Here is a 22,644-nt window from a genome sequence, read left to right as displayed (position 1 = left end):
CCAAGAGCGTGGCCGGGGTTGTGGTGTGCAAGGAGCAGGACTCCAAATAGGGGCAAGCTCTGGGCTGGCTGCTGTCGGGGCCATCACTCCTCCCTGCCCAGGCTGGGCCACAGCCAGCAGGAGCTGCATTCCTGGGATGGTCATTTATGGGCAGGCAGCGCTGCTGGCACGGCCCCAAAGCCGCCAGCGGGAGAGGCTGGGACGGAAAAGCTCCGAGATAGGGGAGGATCAGCTCATCCTTGGGGAGGATGGGCAGCTTGGGGCCACCCCACACCTGCAGGGACCTGCTCACAAACCATGGGGACACCTCAAACCACCAGGGACCTACTCACACAGCTGGAGGACACCCCAAACCACCAGGGACCTCCTCACACAGCTTGGGGTGCCAGCTGGGACCTCCTCACACACTTTGGGGCCACCCCAAACTGTCAAGGACCTGCTCCAGCACCTTGGGGCCACCCCAAACCACCAGGGACCTCCTCACACACCTTGGGGTGCCCTGAATATGGAGGGAGATTCTCACAGACCTTGGGGCCACCCCAAACCACCAGGGACCTCCTCACACACCTTGGGGTGCCCTGAATATGGAGGGAGATTCTCACAGACCTTGGGGCCACCCCAAACCACCAGGGACCTCCTCACACACCTTGGGGCCACCCCAAACTTTGAAACCATCCCCATTCGATGGAGAGATGCTAAAATAAATGAAATTAAAATCATCATGGTTTGGATTTGTTGTTCTTTGTGTGAATCTAGTTGTTCAGAAATAGAAAGGTGAGGCCTGAGACGTCCAGGATTGTTCAGCTTCTTCCCAAATTGGGAAGCTGGCATTTTCAAGGGCCACGTGGACTGGCAGTAAAGCTACAAACCCTCCCTATAAATTAATGGAAAATAGAGAATTAAAATAAGATCAATACTGTATAGAAATACTTCTATTTGTGGCACTCGGGATTAATAAAAACAAAAATAGAGAAAGGGAGCCAATCTTTCAATGTGTCCTTTGACGCTTTTCCCTTCTGTTAATGCCATAAAAATCCATACCTTGGGATGGAAATAACCTTAAAAATCATGAAATTATTTACTGGTTGATGGTGGCAGTGGTGTATTTTAAACACAATTCCATAAGCCCCATAAATATTAAGCCAGGCACAATAAAATCAAATATTTCAATTTTTTCATTTTATTGCTTTATCACACACATTTTCATCACCCAAAGACAAGAGTGGTTTGAGAAGCTGTCCTGCCCCAGGAAATGGACCCGAGGGATCACCTCATCCCAACCCCTGCCATGGGGGCAGGCACACTTCCCACCAGGAAAACCCCTGATTCCTCTCGAAACCAGCATCTTCAACCAATGATGCGTTTCAGAGGAGGCTTTAGTTTAAAATTATAAGCAAAGAAGGACCAACACTTCCCTGGGGATCTGATGGCAGCCCTGGACCACCTTCTCAAGGCTTGAAGGAGCCAGCTTCCAAGAACTGCATTAATAATTAAATAAACCCTCCCCCAACTCCAGACACTTCCAGAATGAACTTTCCCAGTGCCCAAAACCAGAGTTTGGAGATTTCCTAGCCAGTAACCACCCCCCAGCCCCTGCCTTCCATGAATTCCCCTCCTCCCCCAGTGATTCCAGCCAGGACATTTATTTGTGTTGTCCAACCTGGAGAGTGCTGGGTTTGTTCTGAGCTGGACACTCCGGCTCCTCCTTGCATTGGGAAGAACAAAAATAACTCTCAGGCACGTCCTGAGCATTGTTTGCAGCCTTCCAGACCTCTCCAGCCCTCTCTTTGGCACCTGGGAGCTGCCAAATTTTCTTGGGAACACGCTCCCACCTCCTCACCCCGTGTTTTCCCCTGCTCTGTGCTTCTGGAGTTGCCTGCTGGCATTTGGATTGGATTGGATGCTCCTAGAGGTTTTTCCAGCCTTAATGATTCCATGCTTATTTTTTTTCCCCAGATTTACCCATCTACCCTGACTCTGCGTCACCTACGGATTTCATATTAACAAGTAAAATAAAAGGTGATTAAAAAGCTGCAAAGCCCAAATGCTGTAGGATACAATCATTCCCTCCTTCCACCACAGCAACAGCCCTTCGTTCCCATGGCTTGCTTCCAATCACGTAAAAAAAAAAAAATTAAAAAAAAAAATAAAAAAAATTAAAAAAAATTAAAAAATTAAAAAAAATAAAAAAAAATAAAATAAATAAAAACAGGAGGAAACTTTTGGTGTTTTGCAGCAGCTTCACCCCTTGCGGGATCCTAAAACCCCTTCTGGACCTGCACTTCCTCACGACAAACCCACGGGGACTCTTTGCCCACCCCACATTATCCATCCATTCCCTGCTTCCCTTTCCTCATCCCACACCTGGGATTTGGGGAGGAAAACCCTACGGGAGTTTAACGCGCCCTTGCAGCCAAGCCTTTCATCAGGCCGTGCCCATTTAAATGCTGATGGATTAATTCTCCCTAAAATCACCTGCTAATGGGTCCCCTCCCTCCGCCGGGGCTGGATTAGAAGCTCTGCCCAGAAATGCCCTCCTTAAGCATCCCGGTTATCCTCGCCCCCTCTTAAGGTGTTAATTAGGGACACAAGTCGGGCACCGAGGGAGGGGAAACAAACCAAGAAAAGGGGAATAAACATCCCTTTGGATTAGCGGGGATGCGTTTGAAGGAGCGCAGGGCATGGGGAACCCACACCTTCCACCTGGACCACCTGGATTTTGCTCTTCCCCTCCCGAGGGAGATCAAGGTTTGCCCGCAGCTGAAAGGCTCGGGACAAAGAGCAGCTCCAGCAGCTCCAGCAGGTGGGTGAACTCCCCCCTCCAGAAAAAATAAACGAGAAAACAAACCCCAAAACCACCCCAGAGCTTTGCGTGTTGCCTTACAGCCACAAAGGTTTTCACCTGCTCCCTCTGTTTCATCTTCCCGAGCCGAAAGGGGAGGGATTCTGCTCCGTGTCAGGAGAGGTGAGGATTAAAAAAAAAAAACAAAAAACAGGGATTTTTTCCCTTTTAATGCCCGTGGGCAGATTTAAGGGGTTTTATGACCCTTTCTTGCGCTGTGTGAGGTTTTATTCCGCACGCCAGCGTTTTTAGGGGCGCCTAGTTTTAAACGCGGTGTGAAGATGGATGGAGGAGAGGGAGGGTGTGAGCTATTTAAACAACTATTAAAAAATAAAAGGGGTGTTTCTGTGCAACAGCTTGGGATGGAAGTGGTTTCTGAAAGAACTTAGGAAGAAAATGAGAAGAAAATAGGATTTGCTTCCCTGAAATCTCTCTGGCAAAAACTGTGCTGTATCCCATCCTTCCCTCCTTGGAAGTTGAATTCCTTTATGCCACGACTGTCCCCGAGTGCAGAAGAGAGGCTTTCCAATGATCCACCTCCTGGGAATCTGCATCCACAGCACAGGAAAATCATTTCTGGAAAACCATGGAGGGATTCAATGGGTTTTGGATGGTTTTTTCCCTTCAAACCTTCTGTGTTTATCCAGACACTGGAATCCTGGGGGGTCTGGGATGCTGGGTTGGTATTTTTAGTTGAGAGGTGCAGAGGAAGAGTCCAGAAAGGGCTGAAAGACCCCAGAGCCACTTCTAGTGCCTAAAGGGAGAGATGGAAAGGGACTTTGGGGAGCACAGGTGGGAATGGCTTCAAACTGACAGCTGGCAGGGCTGGATGGGATATTGGGCAGGAATTGTTCCCTGGGAGGGTGGGCAGGCCCTGGCACAGGGTGCCCAGAGCAGCTGTGGCTGCCCCTGGATCCCTGGAAGTGCCCAAGGCCAGGTTGGACTTTGGGGCTTGGAGCAGCCTGGGACAGTGGCAGGTGTCCCTTTCCAGCAGAAGCTGTTATGGGATGATGCTTTACAGATTTCTGTGATTATAAATACCAGCATTGAACTTCACAGAGCCTCGTTGGAGCTCTTCCAGCCCTAAAAACGGGAGCAGCAAGCACACTGGAGATGCCAAAGCTCTTCAGTCGCCAAAACCTGCTTTCATTTATTGACTCTCCTCTTGCTTAGGATAAAGGCTGTTTTCCTGACTTTTTGGAGGGAAAAATTCCCTTAAAGTGGAGGAGAATAGTGGGGAAGTGCATCCTGAGATGCCTTTCCCAGCAGGGGCCACTGCTTTGTGTGTCAGGAGCTGCAGGCTGGGCTTTCTCCCTGTCTTCTCTCTGGATCAGAGCAGGAGATCCAGACTGGACACACCAACCAGTCCAGACTTAGAGGCTCCACACATTCCATTTTTTCCCCAAGCTTTATATTTTCTACTTCCCACAAACCTTTTTGTTGTTGTTGTTGTTGTTGGTTTGGTTTGGGGCTTGCAAGGAACTAATTCAGGCATTTCTGATAAGGAGAATCTGTCAGTGTGGGGAAGGATCCAGCAGGGACCAGGGTGATGCTTATTCCTCGAGGAATGCCACTGCCTCCCACTCACCTTCCAGTGCCTGTGCCCTGGGAAAGGGGGACACAAGCAGCCTTTGCTCCTGCCTCCCTCTCACCACATGGGACTGTTCATCCCCATCCCTGAGCTGCTAGAGGAGTATTTTGACTTCCCAGGATGATGCACACCTAAAATGGGTTCAGGCTTTGGGGACAGAACAATACTCAGGGCCAAGGGAAGACTGAAAATCCCTCCCTTCAAGAACAGCTTTTGTTCAATCTTAACAGACACAACAGGGTTATATTCTCATGATTTTTCTCCTAAGGGATGTTACTAAATCAAATTTATTGGATTTACTAAATCCAGATCCTTGGATTTACCTAAGGGTCAAACCCTGAAAGTCCAAAAGGGCCAGAAATGGGAAGAGATCCTGAGGATGTGGTAAGGGGGGAGAGGAGGCAATAAAACCCATCAAAACCATTTTTTTGCGGAATCTATCCACGAAATCAATTATTCTGGAGATGTCTGTGGTAGCATCCATCCTTCTGGGCATAGACCACGGGACACAGATGCAACCAGTGCTGACCTGAGCTCCTCTTGCCTCAGAACGGCTGCTAAAAATTAGAAATTTAAAAAGTGGCTGCTCTTTTAGCCTCCTCTAGGCTGGGAAAGTGACTGATGTCAAGGCACAAGCGTTTTTGGTTAATGCAAGGCCAGGTGTAGAGATGTCCAACCCAACAAAAGAGTGTTGAGGACAAAGATCTACCAAAGAGGATGATAAATAGTATTTAATGCCCCACGAGGGTATTTTTCCCTGCCTGCAGAGGCGTTGAAGCTGTCTCACTCTCTGGAGAAAAAGCCCTGACCCTAATGACAACGATTTCAATGTCCTAGGGGTAAAATATGACATTGATCATGACAGATCTGACAGTCCTGGTGCTTTTCTTAGCCAGGTCCCTTCATTGGCCCAGTGCCACTGACTCTCAATGGGCATAACATAGCTACGATAATTAAACATTTATTTTATTATTTATCTTGTGCAATTTTTATCTTTTTTTTTTAAATTACGTTTTTTAAAATTACTTTAAACTATTGTTTTTTGGGTGGGTTTTTTTTGTTTTTTTTGTTTTTTTAATTAATTTTCACGGCCTTGAATGATGATTCAAGCAATAAATTCCAGCCTCTGAGTCAGGAACTCTTTCAGGGGTTGCTTCAACACCCAGTTCGTGCTGTGACTCCAGTAAAAGCTGCTCCAGAGAGACTTAAAGGCTGGGTTTAGGTGGTTTAAGGCCCATCAGTGTTTTACCCTCCGGTCTGGGACAGTTTGGGCTGTTCTCAGACAGTTCCAGAGCTGGCAGGAAGCTGGGAATGATCCTTCGAGCCTCTCTCTGGGGCTGTTCTCCCTCCATCTCACTCTCTGTGCCTGGGGCCTTGGTTGAGCACTGCCAGGCTCCTGCAGAGCTGCGGTGGGACTGGGTATTCCACAGTGCCGTGTTCTCCAGGGAACTGAATGCCCTAAAGAGGCGGCACCCACCCCAAAGGCACCAAACACCCGCGGGCAGCACTCAAGGGATGCTCCCCTAGGCGAGTTCCCCAGGGATGTGCTGGGCTTGGCTTGGGATGCAAAGCACTTTTGGGGACGTAGGGGGAAGGTTCCACCGTGACCTTGGCACCCCAAACCCCTTCCCCAGGCTGCAGGAGCCCAGCACCCCGCACTCCCCACACCTGAAACGGGGGCAGCTCAAGGGCTGGGGAAAAACGTGTGCTCGCAGCTTTCCCTCCCTCCCTCCAAGCCGTCCCAAAAGGCTGGAGAGCCGCAGGAAAAAGCCGCAAAGTGAAGGGAGAGATAAATCTTTATTGTGCACGGAGCAAGGGGTGAGGTGGGCAGCACCGGTGGCTGATCCAGCACAGCCCCTCCAGTGATGCCCCTCTCCATCCTGCCCCCTAAACCCGGGCTCTCCAGCCAGGGCCCTCCCTGAGTCCTCGCTTTGGTGGCCAGAGGGCATCGGTGGCGACCACGCAATTCCCAATAAGCAGTCCCAACCCAAGAGCCTTTCCCAGGGGATGCGAGCCCCCAGCCCCCGTCCCCCTCCTCCCTCCCGCAGGGCAGGGGCGTGGAGGCAGGCAGGGTGAATCGGAAGAGTTTATTCGCTCGCACGCAGACAGTGGCATCCCTTACAAAGCCCGTGTGTACAAAGCCACAGTCTCGGCCCAGAAACACAGAACAGCTCCCGGAAAGTCACTGAGAGAGCCGGCGTTATGTCCAGCTGAGTGCCAGCTCCAGTATCCACAACACAGTAACGTACTGCAAGAGCTCGCTTACGAGCAGTTCCCTTGAGAAACAGCCTTCGCTCCGGCGGGGCCGGAGTCTGTCCGGTCCGTGTGTCCGGTCCGTGTGTCCGGTCCGTGTGTCCGGTCCGTGTGTCCGGCCCGGTCCGTGTGTCCGACCCGGTCCGTGTGTCCGGTCCGTGTGTCGGTCCGGTCCGTGTGTCCGGCCCGGTCCGTGTGTCCGGTCCGTGTGTCTGTCCGGTCCGTGTGTCCGGTCCGTGTGTCCGGCCCGGTCCGTGTGTCCGGCCCGGTCCGTGTGTCCGGCCCGGTCCGGTCCGTGTGTCCGGCCCGGTCCGTGTGTCGGTCCGGTCCGGTCCGTGTGTCCGGCCCGGTCCGTGTGGCCGGTCCGTGTGGCCGGTCCGTGTGTCCGGCCCGGTCCGTGTGTCCGGTCCGTGTGTCCGACCCGGTCCGTGTGTCCGGCCCGGTCCGTGTGTCCGGCCCGGCCCGTGTGTCCGGCCCGGCCCGGTCCGTGTGTCCGGTCCGTGTGTCCGGCCCGGTCCGTGTGTCGGTCCGGTCCGTGTGTCCGGTCCGTGTGTCCGGCCCGGTCCGGTCCGTGTGTCGGCCCGGTCCGTGTGCCCGGTCCGTGTGTCGGTCCGGTCCGTGTGTCCGTCCCGGTCCGTGTGTCCGGTCCGTGTGTCGGCCCGGTCCGTGTGTCCGTCCCGGTCCGTGTGTCCGGTCCGTGTGTCCGTCCCGGTCCGTGTGTCCGGCCCGGTCCGTGTGTCCTGTCCGGTCCGGTCCGTGTGTCCGTCCCGGTCCGTGTGTCGCTCAGTGCCGCTGGCACGTGTGCAGGCGGGACGCGTCGGCGGGGCCGTGCTCCCGCTGCAGGCGGCACGCCAGCCCCTCGGCACACGGGCAGCGCTGGAAGATCTCCAGGCCGTGGCTGCCTTTCCGCCGGTGCCGGGTACACACCTGCCCCTCCCGCAGCACCGGCTTGCAGATCTTGGACCAGAAGTGGCGGGCGCAGCACAGCCCGGCCGCGCAGTCCGACGAGCGCAGGCAGAAGTCGCCTTCCTCTCCTGCGTGGGGACAGCGGGGGACGCTCAGCCGGGGCAGGGTGGGCACCCCACACCCATGGATCCCACGGGGAACGGCGGAGTGGGCACCCCGAGCCACCCTACGGGCGGCTGGGCACGCCGGGCTTAACTTCTGGAGCCAGCGGGGCTGGGGGACACCCCGGACCCATCCCACGGGAACAGCGGGGCTGGGGGACATCCCGGACATCCCGGACCCATCCCCCAGGGACAGCGGGACTGGGGGACATCCCGGACCCATCCCACAGGGACAGCAGGGCAAGGGGACACCCCGGACCCATCCCACAGGGACAGCGGGGCAAGGGGACATCCCGGACATCCCGGACCCATCCCACGGGGAGCAGCAGGACAAGGGGGACACCCCGGACATCCCGGACCCATCCCACGGGAACAGCGGGGCAAGGGGACATCCCGGACCCATCCCACGGGAACAGCGGGGCTGGGGGACATCCCGGACATCCCGGACCCATCCCCCAGGGACAGCGGGACTGGGGGACATCCCGGACCCATCCCACAGGGACAGCAGGGCAAGGGGACACCCCGGACCCATCCCACAGGGACAGCGGGGCAAGGGGACATCCCGGACATCCCGGACCCATCCCACGGGGAGCAGCAGGACAAGGGGGACACCCCGGACCCATCCCCCAGGGAACAGCGGGGCTGGGGGACATCCCGGACCCATCCCACGGGAACAGCGGGACTGGGGGACATCCCGGACATCCCGGACCCATCCCACGGGAACAGCAGGGCAAGGGGACATCCCGGACCCATCCCACGGGGAACAGGAGGGCAAGGGGGACATCCCGGACCCATCCCACAGGGAACAGCGGGACTGGGGGACATCCCGGACCCATCCCACAGGGAACAGCAGGGCAAGGGAGACATCCCGGATCGAACCCCTGGGGGATGGTGGAGCAGAAAGGGCATCCTGACTGATCCCCTGCGGGGCACCAACACAGACTGGGCATCCCGGACCGATCCCAGGGGACAGCGGGGTGACAGCAGCCAGGGCTCCTCACCTTTGGCAGTGGGGAGCCAGGCGGGAGCGGGCGTCCGTCGGGGCAGAGCCTCGGTGCCCGTCTCCTCCAGCTCGGCTGCTCCGTGCGGCGGCTCCGGGGCCGTGCAGAGACCTGCGGGGGCGGAGGGGCGGCTGTGAGCCACGCGTGGGACCCCGAGCCCTCCCGCGGGCCCCAGCCCCAGGTGTCCCCTGCCCTCACCGTTGCTGCAGCTCGTGCCGGGGCAGCACATGGCATCGCGCAGGCAGCGCTTGCGGCGCCGCCGGCAGCCGAGGCACAGCGGGGCCCCCCCGCCGCGGGCCGCACCCCCGCAGAACTCCTCGGGGCCGCAGTCCTCATCTTCGGTGCACGGGAAAGGCTGGGGGTCACAGAGGAGGCCGGGGATCAGCATCCCATCCCCGGGACGTCCTCCCGTCCCCGGTGTCCCCTCCACCCCCGAGGTGTCCCCATCACCCGGTGCGTCCCTCTCTTCCATCGCCGGTGTCCCCCTCTCCATCCCCGGAGTGTCCCTTCCATCCCCTGGGCAGCCGCTCCATCCGTCTGTGTCCCCTCTTCTACCCTTTCCACCCCCAGTGTCCCCTCCATCGCTCGTGTCGCCCTACTCCATCTCCCTGTGTGTCCATCCTCACCCCCGACGTCCCACCCTTCATCCCAAATGTGTCCCTCAACTCCGTCCCCGGTGTGTGTCCCCATCTCCGTCCCCGGTGTCCCCATCTCCGTCCCCGGTGTGTGTCCCCATCTCCATCCCCGGTGTGTGTCCCCATCTCCATCCCCGGTGTGTGTCCCCCGATCCATCCCCGGTGTGTGTCCCCCGATCCATCCCCGGTGTGTGTCCCCCGATCCATCCCCGGTGTGTGTCCCCCGATCCATCCCCGGTGTGTGTCCCCCGATCCATCCCCGGTGTGTGTCCCCCGATCCATCCCCGGTGTGTGTCCCCATCTCCATCCCCGGTGTGTGTCCCCCGATCCATCCCCAGTGTGTGTCCCCATCTCCGTCCCCGGTGTCCCCCGATCCATCCCCGGTGTGTGTCCCCATCTCCATCCCCGGTGTCCCCCGATCCATCCCCGGTGTGTGTCCCCATCTCCGTCCCCGGTGTCCCCCGATCCATCCCCGGTGTGTGTCCCCATCTCCATCCCCGGTGTGTGTCCCCATCTCCATCCCCGGTGTCCCCCGATCCATCCCCGGTGTGTGTCCCCATCTCCATCCCCGGTGTCCCCCGATCCATCCCCGGTGTGTGTCCCCATCTCCATCCCCGGTGTCCCCCGATCCATCCCCGGTGTGTGTCCCCATCTCCGTCCCCGGTGTCCCCCGATCCATCCATGCTGTCTCCTACCTGCCGGGTGGCGGCTGGCGGGGCCTTGTTGCTGCCGTCGAAGGGGGGTGCGGGGGCGGCGCTGGCCTCGGCCGCCCCCCCCGGGGGGGGTCCCTTGATGGCGTTGGAGCTGAGGGCACCCCCGGGAGCCGCCGCCCGCCCCGCCGGGGCCGCGCAGCTCAGCGCCGCCAGCAGCGCCAGCAGCCCCCGCATCCTGGAGCCTCCCGTGGCCTCCCGTGCCCGCAGCGTCCCCGAGCAGCAGCACCGAGCCGCGAGCAGCGGCTCCTGCGCTCCTCCGCCGCCTTTATACCCCCGGGGCTGCCTCCTGCCCGCCCCTCGGGGCGGGGGGCCCGCCGGCTGGGATTTCAAAGCATTCCCGGGGGGGGGCTGTACCCGTGAGCCCCCAAAACCGCCCCCAGCCCGCCCCGAGGGCTCCCACATTGGTCGGGAGGGGGTTTCGCAAGGGCGAGGGCAGAACGCCCCCCCAGCATCCCCCGCCCCTGTTCCCGGCCAGATGCTCCGCGCTCCCCGACGCCGCCGCTGCCTGCAGCCGGGCGCGCCCGACGGAGGGGACCGGGGAGAGGGAAGGGGGGACACTCCCCCTTGTGCAACCCCCATGGTGGATGGGAGCCGCTGTGGGTGCAGAGAGCCCCCCCCGTCCTCCCCCGACGGCAGAGTCGGTCCTTTGGTCTTCTCCAAGTCTCCCCCCCGCCGCCTCCCCCGCGTCCTTCCTGGCGCCAGCGCAGCCTTGCAGGAAAGGAGAGGGGCTGCTCCGCATCCCCCCCGCCGGCCGCTGTGCGGGGACACGGGGGGGACACACGACGGGACTCTCGCTGTCCTCCCCCTACTCCCCTGACCCAGCCGGGGAGGGGGCAGAGCCGGCGGGGGGGAGCTCCGGCTCCTTTGATGCGGGGAGATCAAAGGCTTCGCCCCCCCATTCCCTTCCCAATCTCTTCCCCCCCATTCCTTTTCCAATCTCCCCCCATTCCCTTCCCAATCTCCCCCCATTCCCTTCCCAATCTCCCCCCATTCCTTTCCCAATCTCCCCCCATTCCCTTCCCAATCTCTCCCCATTCCTTTCCCAATCTCCCCCCCCCAATTCCCTTCCCAATCTCTCCCCATTCCCTTCCCAATCTCCCCCCATTCCCTTCCCAATCTCCCCCCATTCCCTTCCCAATCTCCCCCCATTCCCTTCCCAATCTCTCCCCCCATTCCCTTCCCAATCTCTCCCCATTCCCTTCCCAATCTCCCCCCATTCCCTTCCCAATCTCTCCCCATTCCCTTCCCAATCTCTCCCCATTCCCTTCCCAATCTCTCCCCATTCCCTTCCCAATCTCCCCCCATTCCCTTCCCAATCTCCCCCCCCATTCCCTTCCCAATCTCTCCCCATTCCTTTCCCAATCTCCCCCCATTCCTTTCCCTTCCCAATCTCCCCCCATTCCTTTCCCAATCTCCCCCCATTCCCCTCCCAATCTCCCCCCATTCCCTTCCCAATCTCTCCCCATTCCCTTCCCAATCTCTCCCCCATTCCCTTCCCAATCTCTCCCCCCATTCCCTTCCCAATCTCCCCCCATTCCCTTCCCAATCTCCCCCCATTCCTTTCCCAATCTCCCCCCATTCCCTTCCCAATCTCCCCCCATTCCTTTCCCAATCTCCCCCCATTCCTTTCCCAATCTCCCCCCATTCCCTTCCCAATGTCTCCCCATTCCTTTCCCAATCTCTCTCCCCATTCCTTTCCCAATCTCCCCCCATTCCCTTCCCAATCTCCCCCCATTCCTTTCCCAATCTCCCCCCATTCCCTTCCCAATCTCTCCCCATTCCTTTCCCAATCTCTCTCCCCATTCCTTTCCCAATCTCTCCCCATTCCCTCTCTGTTCCCTCTCCATTCCCCCCCATTCCCCCGGCCCCAGCGCGCCCTCTGGCGGCCCCTCCGCGCCCTCTCCCCCTCCCCGCTCCTGTAATTAACTCCGCTTAATTAATCCCCGTTCATCAACCCGGCTTTTCCCGGCGGCGGGCCCGTGCTCCCGTTTATTTCTTTTCTCAGCTTGGTTTAAATGAGAATACGAAGAGCCGGAACAGCGCCCCAGAATCCCCGTGGGGATCCGGACGCTGCAATTCCTGCAATTGAAGTCCTCCCCCGTCCCGGTATCGCTGTCCCGGTATCGCTGTCCCGGTATCGCTGTCCCGGTATCGCTGTCCCGGTATCGCTGTCCCGGTATCCACCATCCGCTGTTCCAGCCCTGAATGGCTCGAGCCGGGCTGATAATGGCCTGGGAAGGTTTCGGGAGCACGGCGGGCAGGTGCGGTCAGCAGCGGCTGAGTCACGGCCGGGCGACATCCCCAGCACAGCCCGGTCACCCCTCCTGCCTTCCCTATTTTCAGCCTGGAATAACGAGCGCCATGCCTCGCCCCGAGATCTCGGCGTCCCCCCGGCAGTTTCAGGTGAGGGCCACGTCACCCCGGGGTTTTTATTGCATTATTAACTTCCCCCTGCGATTGCTGCATCCCGCAGAATGACTGGTGATAATTCCCGGCTCCTCCTCGGGATGTTGCCACATTTATCTCCCTCCTCAGAGGATGTTTTGTTGCTCCTTTCTCCCAGCTTTTGCTCACCTGTGTGTCACCATTAAATCACAGAATGATGTTGGGTTGGAAAGGACCTCAAAGCCCATCCAGTGCCACGGCAGGGACACCTTCCACTATCCCAGGCTGCTCCAAGCCCCAAAGTCCAACCTGGGCACTTCCAGGGATCCAGGGGCAGCCACAGCTGCTCTGGGTAACCAGTTCTGGGAGCAGAACCCCCGTAACCCCACATTTCACCACCATCCAGAAGATCTCTCCCAAACTCTGCTCCTGCTCTGGAAGAAACCCACTGACAGCCATTCAAAAGTAATTATTTTTATTTCAACTCTATAAAGTATACAACAGGCACTCGGCAATTACAGCTGCAGGGGGGAGTACAGAGCGAAACAAAAGCCATGGAAGTTTATGGAAAAAAACCAAAACCCGAAGTTCCTCAGTCAACATCCAAAGAGTGCAAGCGGCCGATGGCCGGGGCGTGACCGACATCTGCCCGACAAACAAAACCTCTGCCATGGAAGGAGAGAAAAATCAGAGTATAAAACAAAGGGCTGGGGTAAAACCAGCGTAAATTGGGACTCGGGGTGGGGGGAGAGGCAACTCCAAATGGGAATTCCCCCTTTTTCTGAGAAAGCCCTAAAAGCGCCCGAGTCTCGGTGTCAGGGCCGGGGAGCCGCAGAGGAGCTTCCAGGGCTCATCCCCGTGGATGCAGGGAACGGGGCAGGGTAAAGCACAGATCCTGTTTTGTTGAGCGGTGCAAATGAGCTTTGTCTTTGCACCGGGGTTTCAGGTCGGGAAAACGCCGGTGGGGGTGGATTTTTCCCAGGTGGGAGATTCCCAAGGGGGGCTGTGTGGGACAGCACGGATGGGTGGGATCTGCAGAGCTTAGCAAAACAGGAATACCTGTCTACGGACTGCTAGGATGTCAGAGATTAATTTGACCCGCACATCACATTTATACATTTCACAGAAATGACTCTGTATCTCATTAACAGATACACAGCTCTGGTACATTGAACAGAAATCAGAGAACGACGTCATCATTTCTGTAATTCATAGAGATCAGATAATAAAGGCTTAGAAATCGGTAGCAGAAAGAACTGTAAAACGCAGCAAGCTAAGAAAGGACGACAGTTTGAGGTGTGTTTGTCTTTGTCATGCAGCATAACACCAAATTTGTCTTTTTTTTTTTTTTTAATAAGATGCCATGGATTTAAGGCACTTGCAACAATGCCAGATAGCCAGTGACGTTCTAGAACTATGGGACAGGTGGGTGAACGGGACAGCTGACAGAAAGTTTAATCATACTGACAAATATGACATTAAATTCAAGTCTACCTCGACCTAAAAACATTACATTACAAATAAGGAAATGAAGGAATAATGCCATGGAACTGGAAAAGAACAGAAAGTTCTGTGTGACCCACAAAACATCGACACGAAAATACCTATTTACAGAAATATCTGCTCGTGGTCCTGCTGTTGAAGAAGAGTTTGCCGTGGGCAGTGCAGCTCCAGGAGAAGCTACAACACCGATCAAAGCCCCCTCTGGAAACACGGGAGCCGATTCCCCCTTCCCTAAAAACGCTGTCGTCCCATAGATCAGGAAAGGAGACAAAGAAATAAGGACAGAGGTGGAAACACAGAGGCAACCCCTTGTTGTGGATATATAGAGATATATATAAAGCAACTTAAATATATTATTATAACTGAAGGCTTATCATATACATATGCAAAGTGTTAATGCTCAGGAGAGGCCGTGGAAGTCGAGTGAGGTGTTTGATATCAAAATAAACTCAGATTCAGCACAGTGCATGCTGCAGGTGTCAATTCCCATGCCTGGCACAAGGAAAAAAAGGGACAGAAGAAAGAAACCAAACTCCTCAGCCCATTCTAGACACTCCTTCCTGTCACACTTTCAGGTTGATCCCCAAGTCCTTGCGGTGCTTTATCCTCCTTGCCTGCCAACTGCGTCAGGTGTCACCATCCTGGGAAAAACTCCTACAGAAAGCTGTCCCCATGGAATGAAAATCCAGGGGGATGTGAGGGAAGCATTTGCCTGTTAGGCCTGTTAAGATGCCTGGTGAATGTTTTAGCCCTCGTGCTCAGCTTTGGCTCTCAGTGCTGTCCATCCCTTGGAGAAAGGTGGAAAAGTCAGCAGGTGCTGCCTTTTCCCTGTGATTTCGAAGGCAAACGAAGTTTTAATGGTTAAAGAACAGCAGAAGCTCTGTGCCAGAGGTGTGGCCTCACCCTTTGGAAAACAGAGGGAATTCCAGAACCAGACTGGTTTCAAAGGTGTCACACGACCCAGCTCATGTTAAACTGCAGACGTGGCCCACGCTGTCAAAATACCCTTCTGATTAAATCCTTTAATGAAAAACATGTGAAAGAGTTGGGACTTAGCATCAGGGAAGGAATTTTTTACTGCTCAAACAAACCTTTTCCATGTAATATGTGGGAAAAGTCCTTGTCAGCGAGACTTGATCTTTCCACAGTCAGCTCTTGGCAGCTGAGGTCAAAGGAGGCAGCACCTGCTCTCCCATGGCAGGGGCTGGAATAAGAGGACCTTTAAGGTCCCTTGGAAACCAAACCATCCCATCATTCCATGATTCTGCATCTTTTTGTGGCAAGGTCTCACAGAGAGACCAAAAGCTGACGTTTCCTGTTGGATAATGGGATACAATTTTAGTCCTGTGCATATGGGACAAATGGACACCCCGGCTCCCTCTGCTGCATCCTATAAACCAGAGGAGGGAATTCAAGCAAAGGAGAAGCAGTAGAAGTGAGGGAAAAGCATATCCTGATAATATTGTTCTTCCCAGTTCTTTTTTCCATATGGATTTGGCCATGCCTGTGCTAAACACAATCACGTGGACCTGGCACGCTGGAGACCTCACAGGGATCTCCCAATATCCATTTCCCATTGAATTCCACTGACTTTCCTGTGGAGCTCCTTAGCCTGGAGAGGCATCAGGATTATTGGCAGTGGTCCGTCAGAGCCAACAGACTGGCCTGGGATTTCTGTTTTAATGAGATTCTTTACACACAGAATAGATGCAGACACGGAGACATGGAATCATCAAAAGGGAGAACAGAGCCTCTGCTACATATTCCTGACAGGATGGTTCAGGGACAGGTTTCTTCCCAGGTGAGAGTTGGATGTAGCACCTCGAAAGGACATCACAGGTCTCATATTTTTCCCTTTGGGCCTAAAAAGGTCAAAGTTATCCTAAATTTTATACCAAATCAGATGGTTGGGCTGCTGCTGTTGCTTTGTTCAGGATGGTGACTGGAGCACTGTGAAATGGATCAATAGATGTGAAATGGATCAACAGATGTACAGTGGATCAATAGATGTACAATGGATCGGTAGAGGTACAATGGATTCATTCCATGATTTTTCTCTTTCCATGCATGTATTGGTACCAAGGGAAAGGAGAACTGAAGCCCAAAGGTGGTGCTTCCACGTGAGGGAAGCGACCCAACTCTGCCTTGACAGCATCTGCAGCAGTTGTGCTTTTGTTTGACCAGGCTGAGCCAAATTGTTTCCAAAACAAAGAGGAAATGGAACATTCAGTCTCATGGGGAGCACTGCTAGGAAAGGAAAAGGACACATTCCCCACTGCTTTGACGGGAGTGCTTTGCCCATGCTCCTCCTGGGCTCCGGCGCTGCCCTGCGGAGCTCAGAGGGTGGGAATAGCCCAAATCCTGCACTGGAGTAGCTGCAGCACTTCTGAAGTTACTACTGATCCTACAGAAAAAGCAGCTGGAATTAAGTGCCTCTTACTCTACGGATCTGTCACGCTGCTAATCAAGAGTGTGCCAGGATCTCTGTGGCGACAGAAGAGGAGTTCTGTGCCGGAGAAAGGCTCTGTGTCAGGACCACCGTGCCCACGCCAGGTCACGTTCCAACAGAAAACATGGAGAGCACTATTGTCACTAAGCAAGAAGTCCTAATGCCACTGGAGTTACTGGAGCAGCATCAATCAAGGCATCATGGTGACCCCGAGCACGAATCCTCCCCAATTCCGGTCTTCCCGTTCCGCTGGCAGCCACGTCCCAGGAAAAGCTGTCCTCAGCAAGGCAGAAGCAGGTAAGAGAAATAACATTAAAAATCTATGTCCCATCCTGAGTTGTCGTCAGGGGGTGGCTCGTCACTGTCCTCTGGGAAGCTGTCGAAGTTGCTTGTGTCCGTGGGAGACGCCACCTGTGGGGGGAAAAGCGACAAGAAGGGGATGCTCATCCTAGTGCTGACATTCCCTCTTTAGCCCACAGCCATGGGCATCCCAGAGAATCCCCAGCAAGCCAGGGAAGTGCTGCATCCACAGCTTTTTGCTGGGGGATTTCCCCCAGCTCCCCTACTCTCCTGAGTTTTCCTACCTGTTGCCACAAGGTTATCACAACAGACTTGGAAAAGGCCTCCTCCTCGAGCCCAGGATTTGCCATCCATGGCTCCAGGATGCTGAGCTGAGCCCTGATGCCTTCGTGTTTCCTGACATTGCTCAGCCTCAGGATCCCTCCAGAGAAAGCCATCTTTCCGGGATGAAGGCCAAGCCCATTTCTTTTTTAGAATTCATGACAATTGAAATCTACCCTGGCTATAGAATTTGAGCTCTTCCTGCTTTCTGACAGTGAGGGCAGCTTTCCTACAGTGAGGACTTGGCAAAATCAAGACAATCAAACCCAAATAAACAATATAAGAGGAAACCAGCAACTCTCCAGCCCAAAACAATGAGAGTCTTACTGGAAATTTAATACTTAAAGCTTTACCCAGAGCAGGAAAACACTTGCTGCAGTTTTCAGTCATTTAATTTGGGAAGAACCTGAGCCAGGGGCCAACTGACAGTCATTAAATCCCAGAATTCTGGAATGGTTTGGGTGGGAAGGGACCTTAAAGCCCATCCAGTCCCACCCTGCCACACCTTCCACCGTCCCAGGCTGCCCCAAGCCCCAAAGTCCAGCCTGGCCTTGGGCACTTCCAGGGATCCAGGGGCAGCCACAGCTGCTCTGGGCACCCTGTGCCAGGGCCTCCCAGGGAACAATATTTTTTTTCTAGTATTGGAATCTCAGTATCTCAGGGGTCCCACTTGGCCTTGTAAACCTTCTTGAGATTCCCACTTGATGTTGGATGTTGCTGCAAGCCTTGGGAAAAGACAGGAGTTCCAACTCCAGCTCTGCATTTAATGTGCTGCCCAACTGCATCAGCATTTTCCTGCTGCTGAACACGTATTGGGGGAAATCGGGATCATGGAACACCCAACTCATTCTGGAAAAATAAACCCACCCTACGAAATCTTAGTGGTTTTCATTTCTTTAGGATTATCTGGGTCTGTTGACTTCACTGGGGCTCCTTCACCCTTTGCTTTCTCAGCTCATCTTTGGAAGAGTCCTGAGCTTTTAAGGAGAGGTAAAATCACAGATTCCAGCTGTGATACTGAGGCTCAGCAGTGTCATAGCAGCAGGTTGTAAATTGGGATCTTTCCAAAAATCCCATGGAATAAGAGCTCTTTGATTGCCTCGCTGGCAGTGCCATGTAAGAAATGAGAGTTAAAGAACGGGGAAAGGCCTTTTGCTTCAAAGGAAAAGGAACTAATCTGTATGTTTGTTCCTGCTGGCTCTTTCCCAGCTAACAAGGAGAGGTGGATTGAAGGAAAAATGGATGCCTGCCCCCAGAGCCGTATTTTGGGTCCCTTTTCAGAGTGGCACTTGAGACTTTGCCAAAAAAAACTTGTGGGAAACAAGCTGGGGCAGGATTTACAGCTCTGGGGTTGATAAAATTCGCAGGTCATGGGTTTGGAGAGGATCTCAAGAGCAGGTCTGGAGGAGCTGCTACTCCCAAGAGCTCAGGGAAAGGATGAGCTGGGTTGAACCAGGATTAAGGCCAGCCTGGAGCTGTCCTGGAAGAGGGAAGGATGCTCCCGTCTATTCCAGCCAGCCTTGCTATATGGGGTAAGGGCAGTGTTGGAAATGCTCCTGCTAAACTAAAAATCCACCAGAACCAGTTAGGAAGACATTTTGTTTTGTTTTGTTTTGTTTTTTTTTCCAGGCTACGTGGACATCCTGCATTCCTAAAGCAGAAATTGCAGCTGGATGTGGAGGAGGAAACTTGAATTTATTGCCTGACTTGAAAAGTGGTCCTCTGGATGGATGAATAGGCATTAAAAACAGGCCAAGGCCAGGTTGGACAGGGCTTGGAGAAACCTGGGATAGTGGAAGATGTCCCTGCCCACAGAAGGTGATGGAACTGGATGAGCTTAAAGGTCCCTTCCAACCCAAACCATCCCAAGATGGTAGCTTGAGCTTAGGAGAAAAAAAAAAACAAAAACCAACCAAACCCAGCTTTTGAAACATGAAAACATTTCTGAATTGCTATGGGAGAGATTTGCCAAGTTCTGCTTTCTCCCACTGACTCCAGGAGCTCCTGCATCCCACAGGGCAAAAGGGGGGGATGGGAAACCCTCCTGCTCTTTCCCTAAGCAGACTTTGGGATGGCAGATTTAGCCCTGGAGCTGGGCCTGCTGCAGGAGCTGCAGGACAGAGCAATGGGGTGCAACTGAACCCCCATTAATGGCATTCTCCCGGTGATCCCAGGGGATTAAGCTGGAACAAGGAGGGGAGGCTGCAGGACAGAAGGGGCTGAGGTAATTTCTGTCAGCTAATCCTGTTTGGCTTCCCTTTGCAGCGGGGCTTTGAGGGCAGAGAGCTCACAAAGACATCAAAGGAAGGGCTTTGCTCCAAAGGAAAATGAGTGGAGCTGTCCCTCCGAGCCTGCACCCGGTTAAACATCAACAGCGCTTTTCATGTAGGACATGGATGCAGGGGAAAGAGGGGCACAGGCACAAAAGACAGCACAGAAGGGAAGGTTAATGTGAAAGGAAAGGAAGATAGCATCCAAATCCCACTTGCCTTTCCAAAGGAAATGAGAATGAAGGAGAAGGCAAGAGGACACGGCTGAGAGAAGGGGTGGAAGTGGCAGTTCTCCACAGAAATGGGAAAAGGAGATGCAGAAACAAGTGGAGCAGGTGAGAGAGAGGAAAATTTGCTGGAGTGAGTGATCCTGCCTCGATTCCCTGCTACAAAGGGGATTTCTTCATGGTTGTGCCCTCCTCAAACTGCCTTCCCAGGGAAGAGCCTGCCTGGAGAGCAAGCTTAGCTGGGAACGTGCCTGGAGTAACTTTTTCAAGCATCTCCAGAAGAAAAAAAGCACATTATTCCCACTTAACCCAACATACCCCTGCCCAAAGCTCACAGCATCCCTGAGGAATTGGCCATGGAGGAGAAAATAATGATAGAAAAACTTACACTTGGGATTATGGGAGGTGTCAGTGTCCCTTTCCGTAATCCTTCCCAATTAAAGCCTTCGAACCATCTGAAGGGAGGGAAGAATCCAACAGTTAGACAGGTGTAGCACAAGAAGAAAAGAAAATTGCTAAAACAACAGGTTTCATCTCCCACAGGCTTTGCCTTCAAATCCCTTTGGAATTTTTCTTGTCATCCTTTCTGGGGACCAAGGAAGAAGAGTGTGCAGCAACCCCGTGGTGATGCTACAGAAGCAGAAATTGCCAACACTCAGATGGGAACCATTCCTTGCTGCAGGTGTCCTGGAAGCTGCTCCTTCCCTTCCACAGGGTGGATCCCTCTCACAGGAGGCCCTTTTTTCCCCATGGAATTGGGCTAAATCCCAACTTCATGCTCAGTGATGTCCCATTTGTGGTTTTCCTCAGGTTTACCCAAGGTGGGTGGATGATCCCTGAGCCTTCCCACGAAACCATCCATCCAATCCATTCCTGCTGCTTTGGGGATGGGAGAAGGGGAGATCCAGTACAGATGGAGGAGAGAAATTGTTCCTGGAATGGGTCTCTCACCTGTTCTTATCCCAACAAACTCCTAAGACATGACATAACCACTCCCATGGGACCAAAAGGGGAGATGAATTTGCACTATGGATAGGAAGTGGCTTTCAGGAGAAAACTGAGGTGTTTGAAATGCCTCTTTCTGGGGGTTGGAGCTGATGGCTGCTGGAGAAGACACTTACTTGTGCTTTTGGATATCTTTCACTCCATTTTTCAAGTTCCCTAATCTTTCTGATGGATTGTCCCTGTAAAAGGAATAACAAATCCTAAATCCCTCTGCCCAGCTCATTTCTTTGCAAATAACATCAAGGCTTTTTGTTTTGTTCTTTCATCCACTTACCTGCATAGTTTTTTAATTAAATTAGCAGCATTTTTGGCAATCTTCTTTGGAAATTCGATCATGTCTATTCCCCTTAATATGATGTTATAGGTCTTCATGGGGTCTGGGCCTGAGAAAGGGGGACTTCAGAGGGAACAGGGAAGGAGAAAAGATTAAAAACTCATCATTCATAAAAATTTCTCTTTCAAACAGCATTAAAGTCTGATAAAATGAACCCAGATGAGAAAAGGTAGATGTCAACCAGGAATGCTTTGCTCCCCATGATCCTACCCATTTCTCAAGGAGCTCTGGAATTCAGGGATGTTGGCTGCAGGGAAATACCAGGAAGTTTTCCGTGCTAAACCTCTTCTTCCCATGGAAGCTGTGTGGAAACAGCCTGAGGCAGGAGGCTCTGAGCAGCATCCCCTGGTTTATCTTTGTGTGATGGGACCTGATTCCAGTGGGGATTAATTGGCTTTCCACGGATGGGGAGCTGTGTGTGCGCAGCCCTGAAGGATGGGCCGGTGGAGGGGATGGATCCTTCCCCAGCTGCTGGGGCTGAGTGCTGGGGGAAGAGCTGAGCAAGCTCCAGGAAACCACCCCTGCCAAGAGCAGCACTGAAATCCCAAATTAAATACGGGAAGGGATGGATGGTGCCCAAACCACCTCCTCCTTCCCAGCAGTGAGGAACCTCCCCAGCTGAGTGCAAACTCTTCCCCTTCTCCCATCATTTCCAGACCTTTCAGGGCCAAGCCCTTCCTCTTTCCCCACCATGTTCAGCCCGTTCAGGACCCAACCTCCCAAGCTGAGTGCAAACCCTCACCCTTCTCCCATCATTTCCAGACCATTCAGGGCCAAACTCTTGCTCTTTTCCCATCATGATCAGCCCACTCAGAGCCAAAAAAAGAGATGATTTCAGTGGAAAAGCCACCATGGAGTTCCCTGGCCCTGCCCTGCCCCGGCCTCCTCAGGGTGACAAGGGCAGAAATCTTGGGATGAGTTTCGATGCCCATACCTGCCAGTCAGGAGCTCATACATCAGGATTCCCAGGGACCAGTAGTCTGCTGAAATGTCATGACCTTTGTTCAGGATGATCTCGGGGGCTACGTACTCCGGGGTGCCACAAAAAGTCCATGTTTTCTTTCCAAATCCTATTTTCTTTGCAAAGCCAAAATCGACCTGGGGGAAGGGGCAGGAGAGCGTCAGGGCAGGGCATCAGAGGGAATGTCAGCCGTGGGCTCTGCTCCTCTTGAAGTGAAGCAAGGCAGAAAGGAGGATTCCTCATGGGAATTTTTCTCCTAATTAAAGCACCCAGGGTCATTCCAGGACCAGGGAACCACAGTGACCTTTTTGCTGATTTTTCCTTGGGAAAATCCCCATGAGGGAAGCATGACCAGCACCAAGGGTTTCTTAGGGGTTGGAACTTCCTATGCAACTTTTCAACCCACAGCTCAGTTGATTTATTTTGCTTTTTTTCTTTCAAATTTAAATTAACATGGGTAAGGAATGGTTTTAAGCTGTGAGAGGGCAGGGTCGGATGGGATATTGGGAAGGAATTGTTCCCTGGGAGGGTGGGCAGGCCCTGGCACAGGGTGCCCAGAGCAGCTGTGGCTGCCCCTGGATCCCTGCAGTGCCCAAGGCCAGGCTGGACTTTGGGGCTTGGAGCAGCCTGGGACAGTGGAAGGTGTCCCTGCCCATGGAAGGGGTGGCACTGGATGGGTTTTAAGGTCCTTTCCCACCCAAACCATTCCAGAATTCTGTGATTTAGGCACCTGCTTCCGAGTTTGGTTTTCTCTCCCACCACAAGGAGTGAAGCAGTACAAATGTTG

At 54.1% G+C, this 22,644-nt stretch overlaps 2 protein-coding genes and 1 long non-coding RNA gene across 12 annotated transcripts in view; 1 reads left to right on the top strand and 2 right to left on the bottom strand.

Moving 5' to 3' along the window:
* The first annotated feature begins 2,495 nt into the window (after positions 1-2,495).
* LOC111931613 (uncharacterized) lies at positions 2,496-6,708 on the top strand. Its single transcript, XR_002865687.2, has 3 exons — positions 2,496-2,803; positions 2,887-2,965; positions 3,199-6,708. It is a non-coding gene; the product is annotated as an uncharacterized LOC111931613 (long non-coding RNA).
* A 751-nt stretch (positions 6,709-7,459) lies between these two features.
* On the bottom strand, positions 7,460-10,276 carry DKK1 (dickkopf Wnt signaling pathway inhibitor 1). Its single transcript, XM_086900281.1, has 4 exons — positions 10,085-10,276; positions 8,953-9,109; positions 8,755-8,865; positions 7,460-7,720 (listed from the first exon to the last, which is right to left on the bottom strand). Exons 1-4 carry the CDS (start codon positions 10,274-10,276, stop codon positions 7,470-7,472), a joined length of 711 nt encoding a protein of 236 aa, XP_086756407.1. The 3' UTR covers positions 7,460-7,469.
* A 2,669-nt stretch (positions 10,277-12,945) lies between these two features.
* PRKG1 (protein kinase cGMP-dependent 1) overlaps positions 12,946-22,644 on the bottom strand; it is a 366,718-nt gene continuing 357,019 nt past the window's right edge. For all 10 annotated transcript variants that reach the window (XM_086900026.1, XM_086900029.1, XM_086900028.1 and 7 more), the window contains 5 exons: positions 21,831-21,994; positions 20,837-20,959; positions 20,679-20,741; positions 19,946-20,012; positions 12,946-16,850 (listed from right to left, as the gene is read on the bottom strand). In XM_086900026.1, coding sequence (XP_086756152.1) covers positions 16,752-16,850; positions 19,946-20,012; positions 20,679-20,741; positions 20,837-20,959; positions 21,831-21,994 — 516 coding nt within the window. In that variant the 3' untranslated portion in view covers positions 12,946-16,751. The remainder of the gene's footprint in view (positions 16,851-19,945; positions 20,013-20,678; positions 20,742-20,836; positions 20,960-21,830; positions 21,995-22,644) is intronic.

This window comes from Cyanistes caeruleus, chromosome 8 (genome assembly GCF_971803275.1).
Source record: "Cyanistes caeruleus chromosome 8, bCyaCae1.hap1.1, whole genome shotgun sequence".
NCBI lineage: Eukaryota > Metazoa > Chordata > Aves > Passeriformes > Paridae > Cyanistes > Cyanistes caeruleus.
This window is presented reverse-complemented; position numbering and strand designations above follow the sequence as displayed.

What these genes read in the sequence shown, in the direction of transcription:
- DKK1 (XM_086900281.1), bottom strand. Translation starts at nt 10,276, where the DNA reads ATGCGGGGGCTGCTGGCGCTGCTGGCGGCGCTGAGCTGCGCGGCCCCG. An exon ending in CGCCAGCCGCCACCCGGCAG is followed by an intron (nt 9,110 to 10,084) that starts GTAGGAGACAGC and finishes TGTGACCCCCAG; the next exon opens with CCTTTCCCGTGCACCGAAGA. An exon ending in CGGCACGAGCTGCAGCAACG is followed by an intron (nt 8,866 to 8,952) that starts GTGAGGGCAGGG and finishes CCGCCCCCGCAG; the next exon opens with GTCTCTGCACGGCCCCGGAG.